At 39.3% G+C, this 26,146-nt stretch overlaps 2 protein-coding genes across 3 annotated transcripts in view; one reads left to right on the top strand and one right to left on the bottom strand.

Moving 5' to 3' along the window:
- The window catches only part of LOC308699758 (alpha-1B-glycoprotein), a 33,619-nt gene extending 28,692 nt beyond the window's left edge, over positions 1 to 4,927 (bottom strand). For both annotated transcript variants that reach the window (XM_081380711.1, XM_081380715.1), the window contains exon 1: positions 4,706 to 4,927. The gene's annotated coding sequence lies outside the window, so the exon portion shown is untranslated. The remainder of the gene's footprint in view (positions 1 to 4,705) is intronic.
- Positions 4,021 to 11,897, top strand: nfil3-5 (nuclear factor, interleukin 3 regulated, member 5). Its single transcript, XM_081380702.1, has 2 exons — positions 4,021 to 4,592; positions 7,930 to 11,897. The coding sequence occupies exon 2, from the start codon at positions 8,374 to 8,376 to the stop codon at positions 10,156 to 10,158; it is 1,785 nt and encodes a 594-aa protein (XP_081236828.1). The 5' UTR covers positions 4,021 to 4,592; positions 7,930 to 8,373; the 3' UTR covers positions 10,159 to 11,897.
- The last annotated feature ends 14,249 nt before the right edge of the window (positions 11,898 to 26,146 follow it).

Genomic DNA, 26,146 nt, shown 5'->3' with positions numbered 1-26,146 from the left:
AAGCAGCTTAGTTAATAGGGGGTAAGTCATCAAAGAGTAAAATTGAAAAGTGTGAAGTGGAAATAATAATACTACATTTACATTAACTGCTAATATGCACCCTGGTGTAAATAGTAACAAATACTGCTATAATATACTATTGCCCAGTTTCACAGACAAGGCTTAAGCCTAGTCCCAGACTAAAATGCATGTTTGAGCTGTTTTATCTGAAAGCAACTTGCAGTGACATTACTTAAAATATATCAGTGCCATTATTTTGTCTCAAGACAACAGAAATATATTTTTCTAAGGCACATTTATAAAAGCTACTTAAACATCCTATTTTAACTAAGGCCTAATCCTGGCTGAATAATAATATTATTAAGTATTAGAATGAATAATTAATTATTAGAATGAAAATATTATTAATAATAATATGTCTGATATAGAGAACATAATATTTTACTAAATATACTTGATGTGTCTCCAATCTTAGTATTTGTTAGGTCAGAAGAAAACAATCTTTAAAAGTCAATCCTGATACATGATTTTATGCAGTAAACCACTGATTATTGAAAACGGAAAATTTGTAGAAATATCAGCATTACATTTTTGTTCTAATAAACGCCTTGTAGGGTCATGACCTTGAGCACAAGGCTAGCTAAATGACCTGTAAAAACAAAAACATAAAGTAGTTTTTTAACAGGCACAGTTATAATAATAATAGTAATTGTTATGTATAAATTATTATTAACAATAACATTTAACCCTCTGGTCATTTTTGACCGTAAAAATTGTAAGGTTTTCTTTTTATACTTCATCGGAATGGTACAAAACTTGGTAAAGGTTTTGGCACTTGCTATATGAACACACACACACACACAAACACACAACAAAACTTGTTTAGATTTATGGCTTTGATTTTCTTGCAGTTTTACAGTAAAACATGTTTTTGAAAACATATATTTCATATAAAATTGAAAATAGTATTTTTGAGCATTTTTCATTACAATAAATGTCAAATTAAGTAACTTTTTAAAGTTCTTTAGCAATAATTTGCCAAGTGTCGTCTTTGAAAAGAGATCAGTCTGTGCATTCAAGATTTACGACAGTTTAAGGTGGAAATTTAATATTCAGGTCTATGCTCAAAAAGTGAATAAATGGATTATAACTACAGCATAAATATAAATTAGTGCCATAAAATCCACTAAAAATTCAAAATATTAAAAAAAAAAAACATTATTGAACTAAAATATAGAACATTCATTTCATTTTTGACCGCCATGCGAAGACCAAACACTTATCATGTCTCATGTTTTAAATGTTACCATGTGGGGGGGGGGGGCACTACCAAGCTTTGTTTACATATTTATTGGTTGGCTGTTGACTATGACACAATCAAATTTGTGTTTTTAAAATGTACTTTAACATACCAATAAACAACATGCACATCTACAACATAAAGATGGTCTTGATTTGAAAACACTGAGGTATCATTTTATTAGACATTCGGCTTATATGAATGAGGCAGGATTTCATAATATTGCCCCGACTCATAACTACTAACATCTGCTCCCCTTGGATCTCAGATCTACTAGCGGACCGGCAAGCAGACAATACAGCTCCACAGAGGATGCCTACGCTGCTTCCTGTTCCATGATCCACATTAGATAAACACACATTGGGTTCTTTGTCTCTCCCAGCACCCCTCATCAACCCCTCTCTCTCTGCAAGGAGGAAGGGGTGGTGGGGTGGGTGTGGGTGTGGGGGGGAACCAGTTGCTAGGCAGGCAGCATAACGGTTGCCTAGGGAACTGTAGCAGACGCAGCTGTGAGTGAATTGGGGAGAATGCAGAGGGGGAGGGAAAGGCAAGTTCAAGGCCAAAACCCCCAATCTGCGTAGTGTCCATCAGCACCGCAACAGATGAAGGGGAAGCGCATGCATGGGCCTAAAAATGGCATGTCTCCTGCCACGACCCTTTTGATCCTTGCACTTCACTAGGATGTTCTAGCGTGGTGAAAGACAGAGCAAGAGGTCACATGTTATGAAGATTGTTGCAGCTGCATGGCTTTAAAATATTGGTGCTACTGGTAAAAATACACATATAGTTGAGTTGATTTGTATCAATACGTCCTTAAGGTTCACATACAAATTTGTGGGGGAAATAATTGTATTACCATACTTGAATTTGAATGTAAATTGAACAAACTTTCCCTCAAAAGGACCAAGTCAAGTGCATTTACCCTGATGTGTTTGCTTAAAGGGATAGTTCACCCAAAAAAATGTATTCTGTTTACTCACCCTCAAGATGTTCCACACCTGTATAAACTTCTTTCTTTCCTTTGAACACAAAAGAAGATATTTTGAAGAATGTCGGTAACCAAACAGTTGATGGACATTCTTCGAAATGCAAAATAGCATTTATTTTTTATTCAGCATAAGAAAGAAATTCATACAGGTTTGGAACACCTTGAGGGTGAATAAATGATGACAGAATTTTCCTTTTTGGGTGAACTATCCCTTTAAGCAGGTATCCAAGGATTCAAACTGAGAAAACGGTTGGAATACCCACTTAGACGTTAAAAATGTGTTTATATATAATTAGCATCTTCTGAGAACTGTAGGTTACAGTTGCCTGCATCATTGTTCAAGTTCAAGGAACTTAGAGTAAAACGGGAACAAACCTACTCATTCATGTCATGTAATATGTAACTTGAAACAAAAATTACACAGACACGTTGCGCACATAACCAAAGGTCTGTAAATGCATAAGAACAGAATGTTAAGAATGTAACTTGAACTTGCCTTCCTGTTCTGAGACTGTATCTGTGGCCTGTATCATGTTTTGAAGGAGGAATGCTATACCTTCTTAAACAAGCTGTCCTGCCAGAAATAAATTGCATTTCTGGGCAACTGAAAATCAAATACAGAACTAAAAATAAAACTCAATTTCGTTAGCAGGATAAAAATGCGTTCAGGATAAAAAAGGCTCATTACTATTTATAATTTGGTGCATCTAATCTAATATGTTATATTAGGTGTATTTAACTATTTACTTAAAATTTAGGTTACAATTTATTTCGATAGTCCACTTTAGACATTGTAATAACTTTAAGTAACTTTGCAACTACATGTCAACTAACTCATTAGAGTATTAGACTGTCTGCTTAATATCTGCTAACTCTATATTTTGATGCTCATCAACAGACACTCTACTGACTAACTTTGCAACTGCATGTCAACGTATTCCTGAACCCTAACCTAGCAGTCTACTACAGTGTACTATCTAATGAGAGTTAGTTGAAATGTAGATGCAAAGTTACTTATAGTTAGTAAAATGTCTAAAGTAGACCATCAAAATAAAGTTACACTGCAATTACATTTTTAACTGCTAATTTGCAACCCAGTGAAAATAGTAACATATACTACACTTACAATATTAATATACATCCTCTAGATTATCATTTGAATTTGCTAATATTTCATAATCAGATTAATAATAATAACATATGTTTTGTCTGTAGTTAGATAATTTGTAAGGCCAGTAGGGAACAATCTTTAATAGTCAACAATACATGATTTTATTCAGTAAACCACAGATGATTGAAAACTCAAAAAATATAGAATTTTTTTGTAGGGTCATGACCTTGAGCACAAGCTAGTCATGGCTAAATTAGCTGTTACGAACCGTGTTACTTTTTTAATAGACGGTTATACTAACACATTTAAAAGATAGATAGATAGATAGATAGATAGATAGATAGATAGATAGATAGATAGATAGATAGATAGATAGATAGATAGATAGATAGATAGATAGATAGATAGATAGATAGATAGATAGATAGATAGATAGATAGATAGATAGATAGATAGATAGATAGATAGATAGATAGATAGATAGATCGATCTAATATTCCTTTGGTAATCATTAAGTTTGTAGTCACATCAGACTTTTCTTTGAGCCAAAGTGTCTTTTATGCAATTGTGAATATTTACGCAACATTGCCAGTCTCGTAACCTCCTTTCAGAGAAGCTGTTGAATACACAGAGGCGTGTTGGAGTAACTGCACACACACTGCTGCTGCTGTATTTGCCATCGGTGTATGAGGTGAATGTCGTTACAAGGAACCTGAGAAGGGCTTTTTTTGACCAACTCCGTCCCCTGTTTCTTCGGTCATTTCGGCAGGAGAGGAGGCTTGTGTATCGTCATGATGAACAAGAACGTGACTAGGCACCCAAAGCTCCGTGTTATGCAACCGCTGACCTACTAACACACATTCGAGGACGACAAGAAGAGAGTGTGTGTGTACGTGTGTGTGTGTGTAAGAGAGGAAAATTGGAGCAAAGCCTCCGACATAACACAAGGACGAAGAGGGAGGGAAGAGATAGACGGCGAATAGCAGCACATTCAGGGAGTCACATTAATCGACACAAAGCCGGTGAGTGGATCACGACCCACACGGGACATTTTCAGCCCAGACTGAAGTTGTAAAAGGAAGAAAGACCAGAATCGGGACGAGAAACGGCATACAGAGGCGCGGACGTGCGATTTATTGAAGAATAAAAGAGGATTCTTTCGTTTAACTAAACGAATGCGCCATTTCACATAGGTGAGTTCAACTGCACTCCGTTTATCATATAATATTTCTTCTTAATATGAGCTGGGTGTATTGTGTTTTACAGAGCTTGAAGCAGGCTAAACAGTTGTAGGCTAGGCTCTTACCTTGCAACGTGGTCAGGGCATGTTATTGTTCACATGGAAACCGACTCCGGGTCTGCATGGCTCTCAAATGCTTCGTTGACTGCGATTTTTATTGGTTTTCAATGGTTATTTTTTTATTGTTTATGCTTGCCTATTTTAGATTGTAATGTAGCTACAGATTATCTCGCATTGTGCACTGCATACATTTTCACATTCAATGTCAAGGCGAGACGGTCGTGGCGTGGGGGAGGTGGTGATCATTACGATATCCAAAAGCATGAGTGGCTGTGGGTCAGTTAATGTCTGTACATTGCATTGCGGCGGCACCATTCCCGTAGCATTTCAGTTGCAAGTCAGCGTTTCTTACAAAGCATATGGTTGTTAAACTAACGCGTGGCGACAGGATAAAGCGATGCCACGCGAATGGTTGTTGGGTTGCACGATGTTCAGTGGCGAGCAGAGAAAGACCCTCTTTCAGATGCGCGAGATATTCAAAAATCGCGTCACCTTAGTGGATCAAATTCTCGTAATGTGAGTACGTATCATGTGGGTTATTGTGCAATGTGAGGCGACGTAAAACTTTTGGTTTGGGAAAGAGAGAGTTACTTACAAGCATACTAATGTGCAAACTATTCAAATGTTTAATAATGTATTTGCCTATAGTGTGGGGACAAAAAAAAAATTGTGATGCAATCCTCATGCTTAGCTTATGACCTACTCCTAAACTAAGTAGACTATGCCTCTTAACAATTCCACCACTCCCCATTCAGCAATGCCTGGAATCTGAAACTGCCTCACATTGCTCCCAAACTTCTTAAAATACAAGGCATCAGCCCGAAAATCAAATAAGAGCATTCAAAAGATGTGCATACAGGTGGTGAGTTTACTCCACTACATAAACTAATCTGAAGGTTAGCTAACCTAGTCTTCTAGTCTGACAACTTGCTGTGAACTTAATTTTCATAGACGGCTATTGTGATTTAGCATTAACCCCTGTAATTATGAGTCTAGCCAAAACACTCAGTCACACTGGCCTACTTGGCTTTTAGGTTGGAAGGAAGGCTAAAGGCGTAACAGTTCTGCTTGCATGTGACTGAGTGAACACATGCAGGGAGGCTTCCAGCTGTAAATACTATCCATGTGGGGCGGTGCATAACTGTTTAATGGGACCTCAAGCTCTTTTTCTTCAAATGTAGACTCTTAATTCTTGGAAGAAGAAAAGTAAACAAGCTAAGGGAACCAATAACACAAATGTGTATGTGGTCAAAATATCGTTAGGATGGTTATGTCTCCCCTCTTTTTCTTTGAGCACCATTACTATCCTAAGTCACTTATCTATCATAAAATAAAGGTTTACAGATGGTACATTTATAGTAACTTGGGTGTCTGAGTTCACCATGTCCTAAAATGATCCTCAAGTGTGATAACAACCTGGCATCCAGCCACAACCTGCAGTCTGAACTGCACTATACTGCATGCTCTGATTCACGGCTGATTAGTGATATTACAAAAGCTGGACTGTATCGGACAAGCCTTGTGGTGTAAGAGCAGAAAACCTCATTTTTAAATCTTCCTCTCTTTCTTAATGCGTCTCAGGAAAATGCTAGTGCATTTGATGCTTATTATTGCATCACTGGCATGAATCATGGCCCGCTTTAATCTAATATTCTGATGATGACGTATTTGCTTTTTTTTCCCTGTACCTCCGCAGTGCTGGTAAATTCCTCTCTCATCCCCCATTTGGAATCCTTAACTCCTCCCTCACCCAAGCACACTATTTTTGGTAGGCACTATAATTCCTCCCCACTTGCTCTGACGCACTCTCTCACAGACACACAGCCGCGGACGCACACACCGTTGCCGCCCCACTGACCTATTTTACAGCATAGCGTTGGACCCAGTGCGCACACGCACCGTGTTTACGGAGCAGCCGGTTTCTAGGTCAGTGGGACACGCACACGCAACGTCCACCACCCTTCCCGGGCTCTCGTTTACGTTCCAACTGAAAAATGATCATGCATGGACCATACTTTGTGCTTCCATGTTTTCTGGAATCTTAGTCCCCACAATGCTGTGAGCCTAACCACAATGGACAAAGTTACCCACAAATTTAGAAATACAAAGTAATACTCTCTCATGTGGTTGAAGATAAGGGAAAATTCAATCAGGCTTAAACAAAACGGGCATAGGCAAAGTTCTATGTTTGCTTTTGAGAACAATGGGCTGTTTGTGTTGTACTTTTTTGTTCCTCTTCCTCTTTTTGCCGTTGAACTGAGAATGCCGGGTTTTGAAGTTGTGTTTTAGTGATGGTGCAATAGCTGTTTGTGATTATGTAACATGAACTCAGATTCTCACGATGAGCTGCAAAATAGGATGAGCTAACAAATCAAGGACAAAGTCCTAATAGTTTTAGCACAGTAACAAAAAGACATTATTCTCTACTACCGAATAAAGCACAAATCTTAACAAAACCGTATTTAAAAAAATAGCACAATAAGAAGTCATTTAAAAAGATAGTTGTGTACATGTACTCATTTTTAATAAGCAAAATGTTCTTGGTTACACTGTCAATAAATGATGTTTGGATGACTAATAAATGATGCCAAGAGAATGAGGGTTATTCCGGATATTCCACACCTTTAGTTCCCTGCAGTCCTGGCAGTCAGTCAGGTGTCTCTGATTATGTGACAGTGCAGTATCTTACACAATAAGTGTCCTACTGCAGCACGACCTGATCTCCTACTCGCTGTGCTACACTACTCTACTGACCTACATTTCTCTAGAGCTCATAGAACAGAGGAAAAGCAGAACATTTCAATTGCTGCCAAGATTGGAAATGGAACACTGGGTTGTTTCCGAATTATTACATGAGAATACATTTTGCTAATGCATCATTTGACATCCGTCCATGGTATTTATCATCAAAGCTGCAGCTTTTGAATGGAAATTAAAAGGAAAAGGTCTTCACAAATCCCTCATATGAAAGTCAATCACATTTTGTAATTGAAGGGATTGAAGTTAAACTACATACACACAACTACAACAAAGTAAAAAAGACAAAAGAAAGGTAATGCCACCAGTGCAATAAAGTAGAACACTTTTTCATACATTCAAAATAATATACCATTCATAATAACTAATCCTACTCTTTTAATTCTTGTTACCTTTAACTTTATGATGTAGTTGTTTTTGTTCATTCTTGTGGACACATTTCAGTAAACACCTCCTGTTTTTTGTCTTTACAGATCTGTTCAACAGAGACTGGGATAAAACACTGAGCTGAGACGGATCTGATGAACGATCAAGTTTATTCTCCAACAGAAATCCCAGCCTATACAACCACGTCACCCATCAAGAACAAGGAGCTTTGCCAAGTCAACAAATTTGCATTGTCTGAAATCTGAGAGAACTGAAAGCAAGCTAAACAAAAAAAGAAGACCATCCCTTTTCTGGGACAAAAAAAAAAAAACTTGGATCAAACTTATCCAATGACGGTTGTTTTTGTTGCCTTCCATCTTTTTCTTATCTTTTTGACCAATCTGGACACTTGAAAGGTTTGAGGACTGCATATTGGCAATTAAGTTTGTTTTTGAAGTTTCAATCAGAAACAAATAATCTTCAGTATTAAAACATTAAATTTCAATGTCCACTGAGTGGCAGTTATACAAACTGGCCTCAATAGGACCACAATGGAAAGCCTAAATCTCCCTACCCAAAGCAACAGTGCAAGCTTGGAAACATTAGAAACGTTCTCAAACTACAGTGAGAGTTTACCATCACCTCGGATAGCGAGCCCTCCTCGTCAAGGCCGACTAATAAAACCAAAACCCAACTCCAGCTGTCGACGGAAGCGGGAGTTCATCTCGGATGAGAAAAAAGATGCATCCTACTGGGAAAAGCGACGCAAGAATAACGAGGCTGCAAAGAGGTCAAGGGAGAAACGCCGGCTCAATGATATGGTGCTGGAGAACAGGGTAATGGCACTGAATGATGAAAACGTGCGGCTGAAGACAGAGCTCCTGCAATTGAAATTGAGATTTGGACTCATAAGCTCTGCCTCTTACATGGAAAAGACCCAGCAGATCAGCAATGGTAGTGAGGCAGCGACTAATGGAGCTAATGGTACAGGAGCAACTTCTGGAAATCCATATTACTCAAGCAGTGGATACTCTAGTGCTTCTCAGGTCATGATGAACTCTGATTCCTCAGAGGCTGAGCAGCCGACCAGGAGTGAACGCCACTCAACGTTACACAAGTACTCCCCCCGTGGATCACTCTCCGACATGTCTGATGGATCTTCACGGGACAGTCCTGAACCTATAAACTTTGACATCAAACACGAGAGCTCTGGAATGGACATTAACAGGCTTGAGGCAAGTGTTCTTAATGGCATGTTCAATGGCCATCAAAGTCTCGGACGACTGGAGTCTCACCAACCTCAAGAAATGGAGCAGCAAGAAGGCGTCAGCAACCCAGCCCCTCCATCTGCCACACCCCAAAGAAGTGTCATCCTCTTTCGTTCCGGAAGCAACTCCTACCCTGTTGAGAGCCAAAGGGTTGAGGACATGGAGCAGCAGGTGGCATCCCAAACACAACAGAATGGGCAAATCACCCATTTTACTCAAACAGGGTGCAGTCTACAAATAAGACCTGATGGTTTAGAGACTCTTTCGGAGGTGGCGCAGCAGCTGGCCAGAAGGTCTTTGGATTCACCAAACTATGAATTCACTAACGGCAAGGCAGATGCCGGGGAGAGCAGGCGATTTGTCATACAGCAACAAGACCTGAGCGTTCAAGGACAATGCAGAAGTCAGGTTCAAGACAGCACCCCAAATTCTTTTGCCCCAGATTTGCTCAGTGAGGCCGGAAAAGCCCTTGTATGCCAGCGGTCCAATCCCTACCTCGGCACTCTGAACGAGGAGCCACCAGAGCTAACGTATGAAGGTTGCCCAAGAGCAGATGGCTTCTACCAAGAGCACTCCTCCTCAGGCAAGGACACCTCCTCTAGTGACGGAGACCCACGCAGCTCAGATAAAGAGGCCTCCACTGACGATGAATCTCCCTCATCCTCTTCCTCTGATACTGGTGGATTTCACGCCATCCACCAGTCAGCATCCTCACCCACCATGGTCATCAGTGATTCTTACCAGTACGGAGACAACCAAGGTGACATGAAAGGCACTGCTCTGCCACACAAGCTAAGACTTAAGTATAGAGCACTGTCCAACGGTGGCTCCCAAGACGTCCTGGCCACAACGTCACCTGATTCCGCTCTGCCTCAGCACCCCTACCTGGCGCTAGCGCAGGTTAACCAGCAGCAAGGCAGCAGCTCTGGAAGCAAGGAAGGGGAGAGTGAGACAGCAGATGAACTTTACACACAACAGTTTCCTTCCAGAGAGAAGGAAGAGGGATGGAAGGAAAGTGGGAAGAGGAGTTCAGGAGGACGAGGTAGCAGAAATAAGAAACGTGACTGAATCTGGCACATCCCATCCTGGACTTGTTAAAATGTCATCTTTACCATCCTATAGAAAGAAAATGGTACCAGTTCATTGCATGAAAGTCTATTGCTTATACAGAACAACAAAAAGAAAGTAACTTGTGTTCTTGGTCTGTTTTCTTATCAAGAGCGATTCTGTGACTTTTAATGCAGCTCTGTTCTCGAACATTTTTTTATAAGCACTTAACTGTAACTTTAAAAAGTTACAAAGAGGAAATTGAGCTCTTTCTAATGATCTTTTTCCTCTTTCAAAACAAACCTACAAAGCTCTGTATAGCAACCTTTGACTCCACCTTTGAATATTTACATATCTCTGCCATGTTTTGTAGCTTAGCTCAATTGATGGGTAGTTCCTGAACCCAAGTAGTTTTCGCCACACTTCATGGAGTTAAAGACTCAAGTCCTTTTCTCCCTACTGATTTCGGAAGAAAAAACCTCAACAGATTTATGCCTGTCTTTCTCCTCCTCTGCCTTTGGACTTTAGCATTATTGAAGCACTTGGAATATTATAATACTGTGACATGACTAAACATATCATATTTCAGTACATTTTATGAAAAATGGCAACATGTCAATCTTTAAGAGTAGAAAAGTGGGAGAAAGACTACGAACACTGTCTACTTCTTACTGTTTGAATTCCTGTATAGTCTAATCCTAATGTTTATGTCTGATGCTTCCATTATATTTTCTAAGTCATCGTATTTATGTCACTGTATCATTTGAGAGATACCAGAATGTTCTCTTCATAGTGTTTTGGTCATTCATAGGTCAACGCTAACCAGTAAAAATCACCTTTTGTCCAGTACATTTCTATACTGTATCAGTGTAAAGGAGCCTGATGGATTGACCCTCTCCAAAGGTCACTGTGACCAGTCCTCTTTTTTTTTTTTAAGAAAAAAAAAGAATTTGCAATCTACCTGACATTTAGCCAAATTCGAGTAAAAGCCCTTTGTCAAGAAATGTCAAGGTGGTCTCTTCCAAGTTAATATGCGGACTGTATAAAGTGTAAAATATATCATGATTGCCGTGTCCTCTGTGTTCAGGCTTCAGAGACGCCTCACATGCTACCTCATGAGAAGAAACGGTTGAGGTTACTCAGAACTGAAGAGTTTCTCCTTTGGTGCGTGTAGCCCATTGCATCATCAGACCCATTAAATGTTGCATATAAAAGTTAACACACAGTAAAATGCTGCAGCACACAACTAAGTGTTACCTAGACACAAATTCAGTCCTACTAGTTGTCTTTGTAGAATTTACCACAGCTGAAAGCTGCTTCTGCACTGAATTTTTTTCATCAGATTTTATACAATCTGTGTTTATTGTTCCCAAACAGGTGCCTGGCACTGGCCATTATGTAAAAAGTGTACAGACAAATTCTCTTTTGAGTATTTTAAGTTTGTATCAAGTTTATTTTGGCATTCTATAATAATAATTATTAATATTGTATTTTTATTTTATTTTATATTCCAATGCTATTATTCTTTTTGGGTTGATATTTCTTGTGTCTGTTGTCTGTTCACCTCAATGTGAGACAGTATGTATTTTCATGTCCTGTTCATCTATTTCACCTCTGTACTCTGGTGTATTGTGTGGTATTTACTGAAGTTTTAAGAAAAAAAAAAAAAAAAGAAGATGTTTGTTAAAAGAGGTGGACGTACTTGTCAAGGTGCTCAGAATGACACTAAAGGAGTGGAAAGAAAAATAAAACATGTTGTATGTTGAATTTAAGTCGCCTAATGTTGTTTATACTACCCGGCAAGCCTTAATGCCCCATAATAAAGTGTTTCCATAAACAATCCCAACACATGCACTTTCACAAGATTTAAGACCAGACCAAAAGAATAACAGACATACTTTATACTTCCAACGTGACTTTTCCTCTCCCCTTCTAGCACGATAAACTAATTAAAATGAGAGCTTTGCAAATGCATAGGGACACTTTGTACTCCTGCAGGGCACAAGAGTCATCCAATATGATGTAACAGGCTAAGTCACAGCACTTATGTCACAGCCAAAAGACACACACACACACACACACACACACACACACACACAGGGAGCTGCAACCAAATAGAAGTACACATACAAATGCTTTCATGTTCTCTGCATCAATGGAATTACCAACATTGGAAAGGAACACGATGTAGCTGGTCACACTGTTCATGAAAATACACTCCCAAGTACAGGCACTAATTCAGAGGAAAAAAATAGACTAGAGCAGAAAACAAGTTATGTAACTGTTCTGATATCAATTGACATTATAAAAAGAATAGCTTGAAGTGCAGGTCATAATCCAATCTTTTCTACCCTCCGCCTCAAGAAATTACATCTCGTCTTTCTCACTATTTCTCTTTTCTGATACACATTTTTTAAAAAGTGTTAATGATTACCTGTCATTTATTCATTCATTTATTGCTCCTGGTAGACTGCCAGTTTGTTATATCACTTACCCTGTCTGCCATTAAGTAATATGCATGCATGGCGCTTACACAACCTGCCGTACAACCTTCATCTGAAAGTACGTTACCCCTTCTACCAATATTCAACTACAACTACAGAGCCATAATTCAAAACTGACATAATCCGTTGACAATGCATTCTTTAAAAGGTGTCTAATTTTATTTAAAAATGAAACCTGTGTAGTTGATGATGTCACATGAATAAACAAGCACCGAACTGTGCCGCACTACCGGTTGCTACGGTAGCGAGAGCCAAAGCAAGAACAAAAGCAAGGTGACTTTTAGCAAGAGCTGCAGTGCTTTGTTCTCTTCGCTGATCTTTTTTCACTCTTTTTTCCCCTCTTTCCCTGTTTTTTTTACTTGTACGGAGTATGCGCAACCTTACGAAAGCAGGTCAGTGGAAAAGTAGGTCAGTGTGAAGGGGAGGAGAGGGATGAGAGAAGGGGAATTCAGAGAGTGAGGGTTGGGGAGGAGAGAGAGGGTGGAGGTGCAGACACGTCATTCAGCCTGCAGAGAGCTTAAAGGGGAGTGAGCAGAACGCTGCATTGTGATCTCATTAACTGAACACTGTTCTAAACAACAAAAACACACACATTATACTGCTGTAGTGTAGTTGAGAAATGTCAGAATTATGTAATGCTTTGTTGCGGTGCATCCTATTTAAAGAAAGCACAACCAAGACATTTTAAAAGAATTTATCATTATTGGCATTAAGGCATTAAGAAATCAAGGAAAAGAAAGGTAAATGGCAGAATAGTTATGCTACGCTGCTGTTGTACAGTTATAGCATACATGAATTACCCATGATAGCAGATCTATACAGGTGGAGCTGGGGAAGGTGGAGGGTTTCTGGAAGCGTGTTGCAACTGCTACAGCTTTGAGGTTGAGCAGCGAGCTCATTGGCTACTGATACAGCAGGAGCCAATCAGCTGTGCCCTATACATAGTTCCCACAGGCCAATTAATGTCACGTGACCTCCCCGGAGACCCCATCTTTGATGGCATAAGCTGCTGTGTTTACAAAGTTTTACAAGCAAATTTCGAATATTTCTTTCTGTTTATAATGTTACGAAAATCATGAAGAGACAAAGTGACAGAGACTTTAAAGAGAGATTATAAAGAGACTCTATTAACACAAGACAGAGAGAGGTACAATGCGAAAATTTCAGTCATAAATGGTGTGGATCCGTATGCGCTAACGCTGTCTGTCTGTCTGTGTGTGTGTGTGTGTGTGAGTGAGAGAGGCGCGGGCGCGATCGAACAGTGGAAACAATGTTGTTTTTGTATGTTTTTAATACCTTGTCATTTTGTTCATACAGGACATCATTCAAACTGCAAAGTGTTAACTTATATTTGTGTACACTCGCAATAAAACACAACATTGTGCACCTGACACAAAGTGCTCTGAGCAAATTCTTGCGTGTTTTGAGGGAGTTTCTTTCCTGTTTATCCTCGCCAGCCATAACCTCCGTCGTTGTTCTGACAAAAGCTTAGTTTTCTCACATTCATGAAGTCTAATGACGGGTATACTGTAAAATCCAAATTTAACTGAACCTCCGGCACGATTTGAACATCCATTGGCCCAGCAGGAGATCACCATTTTCACTTTTTATCACGAAATTAACTCGTTTCAGCTTCTTCTTCTAATGTTCTGCCCACAACATGCCCACAGAAATGGTGCCGGGTCGGCAAATGCCCGTATGTTGTGACGTCATGTAGGAACTATGTATAGCGAATGATGTGATTGCAATCAGATTGAGTTAAGGACAAGCATGCGCCATCTAGAGTTTCATGACAGAACTCTCATTTGACAATTATCGTGATTTACTGATATAGAATCTTTTGGGGCCATATCGCACAGGCGATTAATTTAAATTTAGTATTTGGTTTAGCCTTATGAACTCCAGAGGTTTGTGTAAGACATGATGATCCTTATTTTCTGAGAACAGCAAAGGAAGTAAGAAAATCTGACCTTTTGTACAATGATTCACACAGTCACACATTTGATTAGTGACCTAGAAATAATGCATAATAAAACATTTCTTATTAATTTTAGTTCAATTTTGATTAATTTTTTTTTAATCCTAAAATGTTCTGTCTACTTAAAGGTCTCTAATCCCAGATTTTCTGAGTGCTCTCAGACTTTCGGAGCCCACTGTATGTATAAAGGACATAAAGAGCAGAACAGAAAACAGAAAAGGAAAGCAGAGAAAGGAAAAAGGAAGAGTAAAATGAGGAGAGGAAGAACAAGGAGGAAAAGGAGGCAGAGAGAGGAATGGAGTGGGAAGAGAAGCTGTTTTGTCTCTGAACATCTGCAGGAGCGCTGGGATTCCAGAGCACAACATAACTCTGGTTACGTAACTGAGCTGCCTAAGATGTAGGTCAAAAAAATAGAGAGCGCAAACAAGGGAAGAAGTGTCTGAGCGTGTATGTGTGTCATGTGGAGCAGTTTTATAACATACGATGATATGTTATACGATGCTATATGCTTGCTTATAAGCGGGTGTACATCATTAATAATAGTATCACAGGATGTGTATTAATGAGTGTATGTATAATAAGTGCTGGTAAGAGTTTAAAAGAGGCAGTGTGATTCACACAGGCTGATCACTGAAAGGCCAGCAGAATGTAGGTCAGCCAGCCCTGCCCAAACCCCATTCCCTCAGTCCTAAACCGCATGACCCTCTGAATTTTGTTCTCTCTTATTCACCCTCAGGTCAATCAACATTCATTTTGTCATGACAATTAATTATTTAACAAATATTTATTCCCACTGTATACTATTTAAACTTCTTTTTTTACTATTTTACTATTCTATTTAAAAAAATAAATTAAAAAAATTCCCAATATTATATATATATATTATAACATTAATAAATATTTCTTGAGCAGCAAATCAGCATATTAGAATGATTTCTGAAGGATCATGTGACACTGGAGACTGGAGTAATTATGCTGAAAATTCAGCTTTGCATCACAGGAATAAATTACATTTTAAACAGTATTAAAGTAGCAGTTATTTAAAATTGTAGCAATATTTTAAAATATAAACTGTTCTTACTGTATTTTTGATCAAATAAATCTTGAACATACGAGACTACGTTCAAAAACATTTAAAAAAATCTTACCAATCTCAAACTTTTGAATAGTAGTGTATATTTAATTAAGTATATTAACTTTAAATGATGTAAAAGTAAGAACTGTGGAAATGATGGAACAATTTAATATTCAATATAGTGAAACATTACAACATCTGAAATGTCAGTTGATAACCGATATGCTACCAAAATATTGTGCATCCCAAGATAACTCATATTACTCTTATTATATCTTAACCAACGACTTATACACAACCCAGAACACACCCAGAACCGCATCAGCAAATTAGCAACGTGCAAAAAAAACACTCTGAACACCTTAGCAATGGCAGAGTATGACAGCTTGGCAGCGTCTTGCGAGCACTACTCACATTTTTCTCAGAAATTGTAACAATTTAGTTAATCTTCCTCTTTTTGTCTTTTTATCACTTTGGTTGATTGTTCCCACTCTCTCGACTCTTTATCAGCCTCCCTCCTCCGCTGCACCTGTGGCACAATCACCAATTTACACACCAAACTCCTGTCATTATCCTCTCTTTTGAAATCAGTTACTTTAATCAAACCCAAATCTTCCCAAACAAAGAGTGAAGTGATATTGACAGATACATCACCCACTGTGTTCAGCTCCAGACTGTATGAAACAGTGAGATAAAGGGGCTGAAAGGTTTACCGCTTGCCTTGAAATTAACAGCAGGACTCTGTTCGAATGGAGGAATTTTGCTGATGTGACCAGCAGAGACAAAAGGCATGCATAAAAAAATAGCCATTCCACAAATTCTGGAATATCTATGACATAAAAGCCCAGGAAACCTATATTACTCCGATGTTGCTCTTTCATAATTTCATAGAGATTGGTCTAAAAAGGCATTTGGATGCTCAAGCCAATTTAAATTGATAAACATTTCAAGTGAAAAATAAGAAAGAGGTTTGTTTAAAGTTTTGATATAGTCATCAAAATGATTAGACATAAACATTAATGGAATATCAATAACTATTTTACAAGGTGGAGTTAGTAAGATGTTATTCGTACAAAAACGTACGAATGTATTATTTTATGGTGCCAGAATCTCTCTTGTTTTACTTCACTGTACTTAGCCTAAAAGTTTAATAAATAGCTGTCTACTTCTAATTTATTACTTTAATAGTTAAACTAATCAAGAGCAAAATAAAAATATGAATGTGTATATATTACATGATACAAATGTTGTATTTTTTGACCAGTTTCATAGTTACTACACCACTCTTCTGCTGGGATCACGATAATCCTGATTGATTGATTTTTTTTTTTTTTTTTGGATCAAAGGTAAATCCAACCTTACTAAAAAGTTTTGAACACAAACGGAAGATTTGATCCAGATCAAAGATTGGATTTTGTGATCTTATTTGATTTCAGAATCCTTTTTTTCTTTCCCATTTTCAAGATTTGATCCAATCATATATCTGAAATCCAATCAGATAACTTTTTAAAGGTGCTCTAAGCGATGTTGAGCGACATCACTTCTTGTTGACGTTCGAAGTATTGTCAAACAAAACGGAGGCTGGCTAGACCCTCCCTCCTCCTCCTCCCATCCCCTCCCCCTCCCTTCCATGCTTCCTGAAACAGTCATTAACCATTTAGAAAAACCAAACTGGATTTACCCACCTGTCCAGCAAAAACAGAGCCACCTGAATGTCGGATTGGAAGCCCTTCCGCCGGCGGAGTTCTCGCCACCTTTTGAACGCTTTTCCGATGTAAATTCGGGACTTCGCGTTCCTTCTTCTTTTCCCTATTCTTTGTTATTTGTTCATCGGAACGTCGTCTCTTTGGTCATGTGTCAGCCATATCAAGAATATACAATTTTAACGTTAGTCGTTGTTAGGACATCTCTCTTCTAGCTAACTTCCCTCTTCATGCTTCTCTCTCCTCCAGTCCTCACACCCCCCTTCATGTGCACACGCACTAACCCCCCAACCCCCACCCCCAAATCATTCTTGTCGATTATTGGCTGGAACGCTGTTTGTTATGTTTCGTGGTCCAGGCTGGGCCAGTTTGTTTTTCTTGCCGTTTGTGGAGCCTGGGCTGTCTACAGAGATCACTTTTTTTACAGTGTGTTCAGGGGACAGGCAGCTAGCGGATGGTGAGGAGATGTTTGCTGGATGTGACAAAAAATGTTTAGGCCTAAAAAACATCGTGACATCGCTTAGAGCACCTTTAATGAAATGGCAAAAATGGCTCAAAAAAATAAATGTCTAAATTTAAATCTTTAAATGTTAATTTCTTTTTTATTTGATTTTTAATACATTTATTTTTAAATGAATTTCAATATGTATTTAAATGTTTTTTTTAGTTGCAGACTTTGATATCTCTCCAAACATCTGTAAACACGTACTACTTTTTGAGATCTCAAATTTCTAATTCTTAATATAGGTCCTATTAATTCAAAAGAAGGATTCTTTTTAGAAAAGTGTTGTTTTAAGCATTCTATACAAAAACGTATTGGTATATTTAAACATGCTTTATTGAAATGAAGTGTAAAAGGTTGCAAATGCACACCCCCAGCCTAGACAAACTGCAAATGCATAAGTGCCCTCTCATGCCATTTGAACAAATACATAATCAGCACCAATAAAAGCTCCGGCCTCAATAACAGCTCTTTATTATGTCATGCACGCCAACGTCACATCATTCCATTATATGAGCAAGGCCAAGATTACAGCCATAAAAGAAAGATTACAGCCATAAAATGAAATAATGATAGGAAAGACGTTGGAATAGTAAACAAAGAGTAGATTGAGGTTACACTTTGAAAAAGTCAAAGAAAGTGGGGCAGAAGTGCATGAGGACTAGATTTCTCTTCATCCATTAATAGTGAAGGAAGAATTAGGCCACTAGAGCAATGAGTCAGCCCAGAGTTATGCAATGCGAGCGCTCGGGGTATATTGCCACACTCGATGCGAAGGAAAGAGGGGGGAGAAAGAAAGAGAGGTTGTTTTGCATGCACGCATCTGCATATGTGAGAACATGACTGACATATGTTCTGGGTAAAATGCGCGTGGATGGAACAGCTGCCTTCAGTGTGACGCCGAGGACCATAAGGTTTGTAGGCAGATTGTGGTCCTTCGCATATGATCGTTGAAATGTGAAAGGCAACAAAATATGTTCCAACTCCTCCAAAGAAAGCACTTCATTAAAAAGGCATTATTCCACAATCATAAATCAATACATCCAGAACGTGTGAAGTACTGTGCGCTCACAGTTTCTGCATCAATATTCCACTTCTGAGGACACTTCATATTAATAGAGCACTTGAGCTTTATGAAGTCCAGACCACTATCCTCTTGACTTGTCGCTCTGTGATCACAATTATTTCATGGAGATAGATGTGAAGCCTTCTCCTCACAAATGGACAACAAGTTGTTCGCAAACAACTCTGAATTCAAAAATGATCCATTTCATTCTGGATGTTTATTTCTTCATGTTCATGTCCCCTGTTTATACATGTACAGTAGGGCCTGTTTACACCTGGTCACTTCATGTTCTTCTGTGATCGGATAGCAATCCGATTTTCAAAAGACCAGGTGTAAATGCCCTCCGAAACGCATTCGGGATGGATTTAAATCCGATCGCTCAAACCACATGAGGAGGTGGCACACCTGGGCCGCATTCCAGACCAAACTGGACAAGTATGCATCTGGTTGTTGAAACCCCATGTGTAAATGTTACTCCTCTCAACACTCCGAGTCCTGACCAGATTAATTGACCCACATGGTGACATGATATCATTGACGTGATGTGCAAATGAGCCGTAAAAACCCATTCGTGCATTCCGTTCTTTTTCACCCCGTGTCACACTCGGTTTCCTAAGTCGGCCATTTATTTAGACCAAATAGGAGTCTGTTCCTTGAACTAAGCTGGTACTTAACTAGAAAACTGGTGACCTATTTTAATTGTAGTTATGTAGTAGCCTATAACATATCTTTTCAACCATTAATCAGTCTAACATCATGGCGGTGTCAACCTCCTGCTGTAGTGAAAACTGAAATGACACACCAGGATCCAGCAGCGTATCCTGCATTTTAAAGATTACTAGAGGAGCTATGGCTGGAACTCAAGCCCCTCTTCCCCGTATTCAAACACCTATTTTAATCTTTCTGAGATCACTTTTGCTCTTGGGACTGGACAAGCATTAGCCACATTTTAGCTGAAGTTCAGTAGTGCCACAAGCACATTAACCCGATTATCCATTAGATAAGCATCTGTCTCCTCCTTCTGTCCGGTTACCTGTAGCCGACAACTCATACCCAGCTGACCCAACACAGCTCAGTCCTACATACTTATCCAGACACACACATAACTCAAACACCATCTAATCTTCAATACATAATGCTGATTTGTAGAAGCATAAGGTTCTCCTTTAGTGCAGAGGTTGTGACATATATTACACTTTCAGCCATGACACAGAATTCATGAGAAAGCGAGCAAATTCACATATCTTAACCAATCAAATGATGTAAACCACAAAGTTGTACATGTGAAATGAGAACTATATGACTGAAAACCTCAGATTTCTACTACTCAAGCTAAATGTCTCCACATGACTTGTTGACATGACCTAATATTAATTTGAGACTTATAAACATAATTTGGCACACTGCCAAAAGGATGCTGTAAATGGTATTGTACACCAATATACAATACCATTTACAGCATCAAAAGTATATGAAGAGTTCAGATGCAAAAGCCTCTAAGTGCCATCTGAAATGTTCTTCTAGAATGATCATTTTTATCAAGCTTGGTTTCAGTAATTTCACTTAAATGGCAATTAATAGGCAATTTTCATTGCCATTTAAGTGAAATTACTGAACTTAAATAATATACGAGCTTCATAAAAATGATCATTCTAGTAGAACATTTCAGATGGCACTTAGAGGCTTTTGCATCTGAACTCTTCATATTCTTTCCCTTTGACACAATAAATTGGTATCATATAATATTGTTGTGATGCTATTTAAAACTAATGATTTTGTTTATAGAAAATATACAATTTTAATATTAGCCCTTTTATTGGTTATTAATAATCATTCATAGAATTTTAATATTGTCCGTTGCATCCCCAACATTTATTCAAATTTTAACTTAAAATCTTAATGTTGAAAAATAATAAGTAATAATAAGTTGCCATGTAATTTGTATTGAATCCTATTTCCGCCACGAAATAAGAAAAGGTAATTGCAACTTTAGGCTATATCTCACAATTTATTCTCGCAATTTTTCATTAGCAATACAACTTTTTTTCTTAGAATTGGGAGTTTGCATATTACAATTTTGACTTTTTTTTCTTACATTCTGAGTTGTAAACTCAAAAAATCATAGTAAAAAAAAAAAGTCTGAGTAAATTGTGATGTTAACTTTTCTTAAATTCTAAGAAAAACTATAAGTATATTCTAAAAATAAAGTTTTCAAAAATGTGTTCCAAAATGAAAGAGCTTCCGTAAAATATGTGTGTATGTATTTTTTATTATTATTATCATTTTTTCTTTTTTATTATTATTGTCTCTGAGAGATAATCTTCTTCTAACCTCTACTATCAATTTCTCCTCTGCATGTTCCATTCACTCAAACCCACTCAGACCAGTCACAGACCAGGCCAAATAAGGCATTTCTTTGAGGGTGGCTGTGCTGTCTCACAAGTGACTCAGGGAATCATGATAATGGGTAACAGAGCCTCATATCGACAGCCAGACAAACCGACTAAACACAAGCCTGGCCTGGAGTGGCCAGCAGCTGTTGGGAGGAAGCTCTCTGAATCACAGGGACAACAAAACAATGACACTCTTTCACCCATGCCCACATCTTCTCCTCATCCTCTCCAGTGCTTCCCGCCCACAGCCTGAACGCTCCTGCTCTTTTTGCTCTAATCCAAACACCCCAGGTTGATGGGAGGTGCGAACATGTGACCGAGGGCTCACATGAGGCCAGCCGCCCTGTGTGAGTCAGGCGAGTGTCAAACTAAAGGTAACAGAAGTCAACACACTCGCTTAGACCAACGAGGCTCTTAAACAGACCGGAACTGTAAACCAACTGCACTTGACCATGTGGCGACTGCTTTTCAACATGGGGCTGTTTATTTTTATCCTGACGTCATCATCATGTATGAGTCATAATGCGAACCATGCAACTTTCTTAAATTTATCTCATGCACCTTCCTTTGCACTTTGTTAGATCTTTTATCTTCCATTTGCAATTTTTTTAAATGCCTTCTGGCTCTGAATTAAAATAGACCAGTTCTAAGAACCATCTAAGCAGCCTGTTTCCAATTAGTTGCTGTATCATGTCCAGGCGAGACATTGGAGAGATGGGATCATTTAAGTAGGTTAGTCAACAGCATCAGGGCATGGCCAGTGATAGGGCATGTTTCTTGTTTCTGTTTAGGTCACTGGGTCAAGCAGGAAGAGAGAAATATCACGTGAAGAAGCAAAGCGTGTGGATGAGGCATCATATCACACACACACACACACACACACACACACACACACACACACACACACACACACACACACACACACACACACACACACACACACACACACACACACATTATAGTATGATTCAACTGTTCCAGCTCCAAAGATCCAATTCAAATAAATTAATATTTTTCTTTGCATTTGCATTGCTCATGTATTAAAACAACAACAAGTATTGGGATACAGTGCACAAGTCATATGGAGAGTACTTAGGGTGGTTTTCCATCATTTTTCCATCTCTTTTTGACTGGCTATACAGAATGAAAAGGAGCAGCATAAACGTTTTGTTTAGCATCTCATTATTGTGTGTTTGAGCTGGTAGCCTGGTCTTCGCTGGTCTTCCAGCCTGGTGGTCATAGCTGGTTTTAGGGGGGTTTTGGCCACTTCTTTAGATGGTCAGGCTGGGAGACCAGCTGACCAACCACCTAAAACCAGCTGAAAACCAGCCAAGCTGCTTTTTTCCCCATGAGCCACAGAAGAAATAAATCATAGGCTACAGGTTTGAAATATAAGCATGAGTAAATGATGACAACATTTTTGGGTGAGCTACTCCTTCATTTTCAAGACCTTACACGATGCATGTGTATTAATGTAAACTTTTTTTTTTTCTTAATTCTCATTTAAAGAGCTAAATCATTTATTTAGTTGTTTTAGGAAGAAGTCAGTATATTGGTTTTATATATTATTATTATATTGGACCCTAAATGAATGGCACACCGTCGATGATGCCAGACTGCAGTGAATAAATTAGTGTAGGCCTAACGTTACTAACTTAACGAATGAAACGCTGCTTCCCTCTACTGGGTTACCAAGCGAACTGTTTGCAATGAGACTGAATGCAAATATACAAATGAAAATAATCACCATAAATCGCTGTACAATCAAATGATTATAAACAACTGTAATCAAAAACAAGTGCAACTGGTCCATCTTGATCATCGCTAACTTACCAACAAGTAGCACCTTAAAAACGCCGACTGTGCAACCGAATAATAACAACGCCAAAAATAGTCTCTAAAACGGAATTTAGTTTAAAACAGTTATTATTAGAAATAAGAGAAATAAATGAACGTACCTGAGCAAACTGCGTTCACCGCTGAACTCCAGACAATCACCGGTAATGGACGGGGGCGCCATCTTGCGGTAGGAAGCGTTGGCAAGCTCGTGCCATATCACCCAAGTCTTATCTTACATCCAATTTAAACCCGCTAAGACCAATAGACTAGGTCAATTTTCAGATAATGTGACACCCTTGGGCATTTTTTAGTAAAAGTTGGCAAACAGACTTTTCTAAGGGTATTTTTTCTGCTGAATCCATTTTTGCTGTTTGCCAAGCTGTATCTCTTATGTGAAACTCAGTAGAGCGCAAACTTCAAGATGACCTCTAAAATGTCAGGAAATTCTATATTTATAAACTTTACATCATGCACGACATCAATTAACGAGAAAGTTTATTTAGGTGGGAATTAAGATACTTGTATGTGACAATGATAATTGCATTATTTCTCATTGTAGTCATGAAAATATCTGTTTTTCTCCTTATTTCAAATGGACAAACAGAATATCTAAAATGCGAGAGTCATTTGTTTCGAGTCACATGCATACTATTGTCTTTGGATCAAAGTGTGTGAATTGAGTTCAGAGTTATCCAAGAGGTTTTTTATTCTACTTTCTACTTTCTATTACTTTCTGCAGTTATTTCCACACTTCGTATTTTTCATCAGAATTAATTTTTATATCCAAAAAGCGACATGAACCAACACAAAATATTTCCAGTTGTGGAATTGTACCCATGAAGTTGGTCAGATTATAAGATCACCAATTATGGAAGCTGTGTGTAGTTTGAAGCCTGACCGGTCAATGTCATTGGATACTTGCATTATATGCCAAGAATCCAAGAAAGATAAGCTATACAATGCGACAGAACAGGGCCTTTTGACACTAAAATCAGCTGCACAAAGTAGAGGCAAGCTTCACGATCCTCAACACAGAGAAGCAATTGCCAGAGTGCTTCTTGTCCAGAACACAGAACAGCACGTGGTCTGGCACCGCTTGTGCTATGCCCTATGTGGTATCCCCATCCAGAGCGCTGGTCTCTGCATGCGTGGATAATCAACGAATAACCGTTGCTTTGCCAGAAGGGGTCGTGAACACGATCACGCAGTCTAGAGCTCCTTCTACGAGAAGACTCTACGCGTCTAAATGGTCAGTGTTCTCCAAATGGTGCGCTACAAAGAGCCAGGACCCACGCACATGTGGGGTTTCGTGGGTGCTCTCCTTCCTTCTAGAGCTGTTGAGCTGGACAAGGGCAGGTCCCCTTCCACACTCAAAGTTTGCGTTGCAGCTATTGCAGCGTTAGCAGAGTCGACGCACGGCCGCGCGATAGGAAGGAACGAGCTCATCATCCGCTTCCTTAGAGGAGCCAGGAGGATGAACCCCCTGCGACCCCCTTCGGTTCCTATTTGGGATCTTTCTTTGGTCCTAGAGGCCCTGAAAGCGTTTCCCTTTGAACCGTTAGAATCCATGGACCTAAAATACCTTTCGCTCAAAACCGTTTTTCTGATAGCTCTGTCATCAGTAAAACGTGTGGGGGATCTACACACGCTATCTGTTAGCCCCGCGTGTCTTGAGTTTGGACCAAATGACTCTAAATTCATCCTCAAACTGAGACATGGCTATGTCCCCAAAGCGATTGGCACTCCCTTCAGAGGGCAGATCATCTCCCTATCGGCTCTGCCAGCATCCGATAGCGAGGGCGGTGAAAAACTCCTATGCCCCGTCAGGGCGCTGAGAGTTTACATCACACGCTCTGCTGCCTTCAGACGTTCTGAGCAGCTCTTTGTTTCGTTTGGTGGGCGCACCAAGGGTCTCGCCGCCTCGAAACATAGCCTGTCCAGATGGATAGTGGACGCTATCGCAGCATGCCTATGCGTCCAAACCCCTGCAGTGCCCTCTGGGCATCAGGGCCCATTCCACTAGAAGCATGGCTTCATCGTGGGCTTGGTCCAGTGGGATTTCTATTCATGACATTTGTATGGCGGCAGGCTGGGCCTCCCCCTCTACATTTGTTAAGTTTTATAACCTGGAAGTTCCCGCCTTGCAGGCTAGACTTTTATCAGTCTAAGTGGTGTGTATGTTCTTCCCAGTTTGTTCGTGTGCAGGCTACTCTCATGTGACTATTAGCTCTTCTGGTTGAGCTGTACTAAGGGCGATATTCTCTATACAGAGACCGGCGGAGCCGCTCTGTATTTCCCTATGAAGTGCTTATGTACATGTGCTGGCCCGCGTTGCTGGCCGCCTGTTTCCCACATGTTTTGTGTTCCCCGGGCTTCCCTGGGACTCATGCAGTGGATGATCGGCGCACACGGCGTTGACAAGGGGTTCCCATAGCGTAAGCAACTTACGCAATACGAGAGAACCTCTCTTAAGAGAACGTACTTGGTTACCTAACGTAACCTCGGTTAGTCAGACTACTGTTTGGAATTGATCAGTTGCAACAGCGCCTTAAGATGTATGAGTGCACGATGTAAATGTAAAAGGTCTCGTCTGCGTTGCTCTGCTGTATGTGACGTTTCGAGCACGCAGGCTCTTCATCAGGTGAAGAGCCTGCGTGCTCGAAACGTCACATACGCCATGCGATAGTTGTCTTGTAAAATAAATATTTTTGATAATTTTGGAGCTTAGGTGTTGCCGACTTTATACTTTATTTTTTACCATTGTTTAAATAACATTACATTTTATATGCCATGCAGTTCATGTTTTAGTTATTATTCAGCTAATGTTATGTCCAACTTTATAAGGTAATTTTAGGCCAAGTTTACTGTGTTTATTTCCTTTATCTGTTCAAAGCTAATGTTAGTGGTGTGACACATTACCGTGATATGTTTTAGTAATTTGTTAATTTG

This window comes from Scardinius erythrophthalmus (assembly GCF_964197995.2).
Source record: "Scardinius erythrophthalmus genome assembly, chromosome: 12".
Taxonomy (NCBI): Eukaryota; Metazoa; Chordata; class Actinopteri; order Cypriniformes; family Leuciscidae; genus Scardinius; species Scardinius erythrophthalmus.
The sequence above is the reverse complement of the archived record's forward strand: the minus strand, read 5'-3'. Positions and strand labels throughout refer to the sequence as shown.

Coding starts and splice junctions, on each gene's coding strand:
- nfil3-5 (XM_081380702.1), top strand. CDS start 8,374: ATGGAAAGCCTAAATCTCCCTACCCAAAGCAACAGTGCAAGCTTGGAA.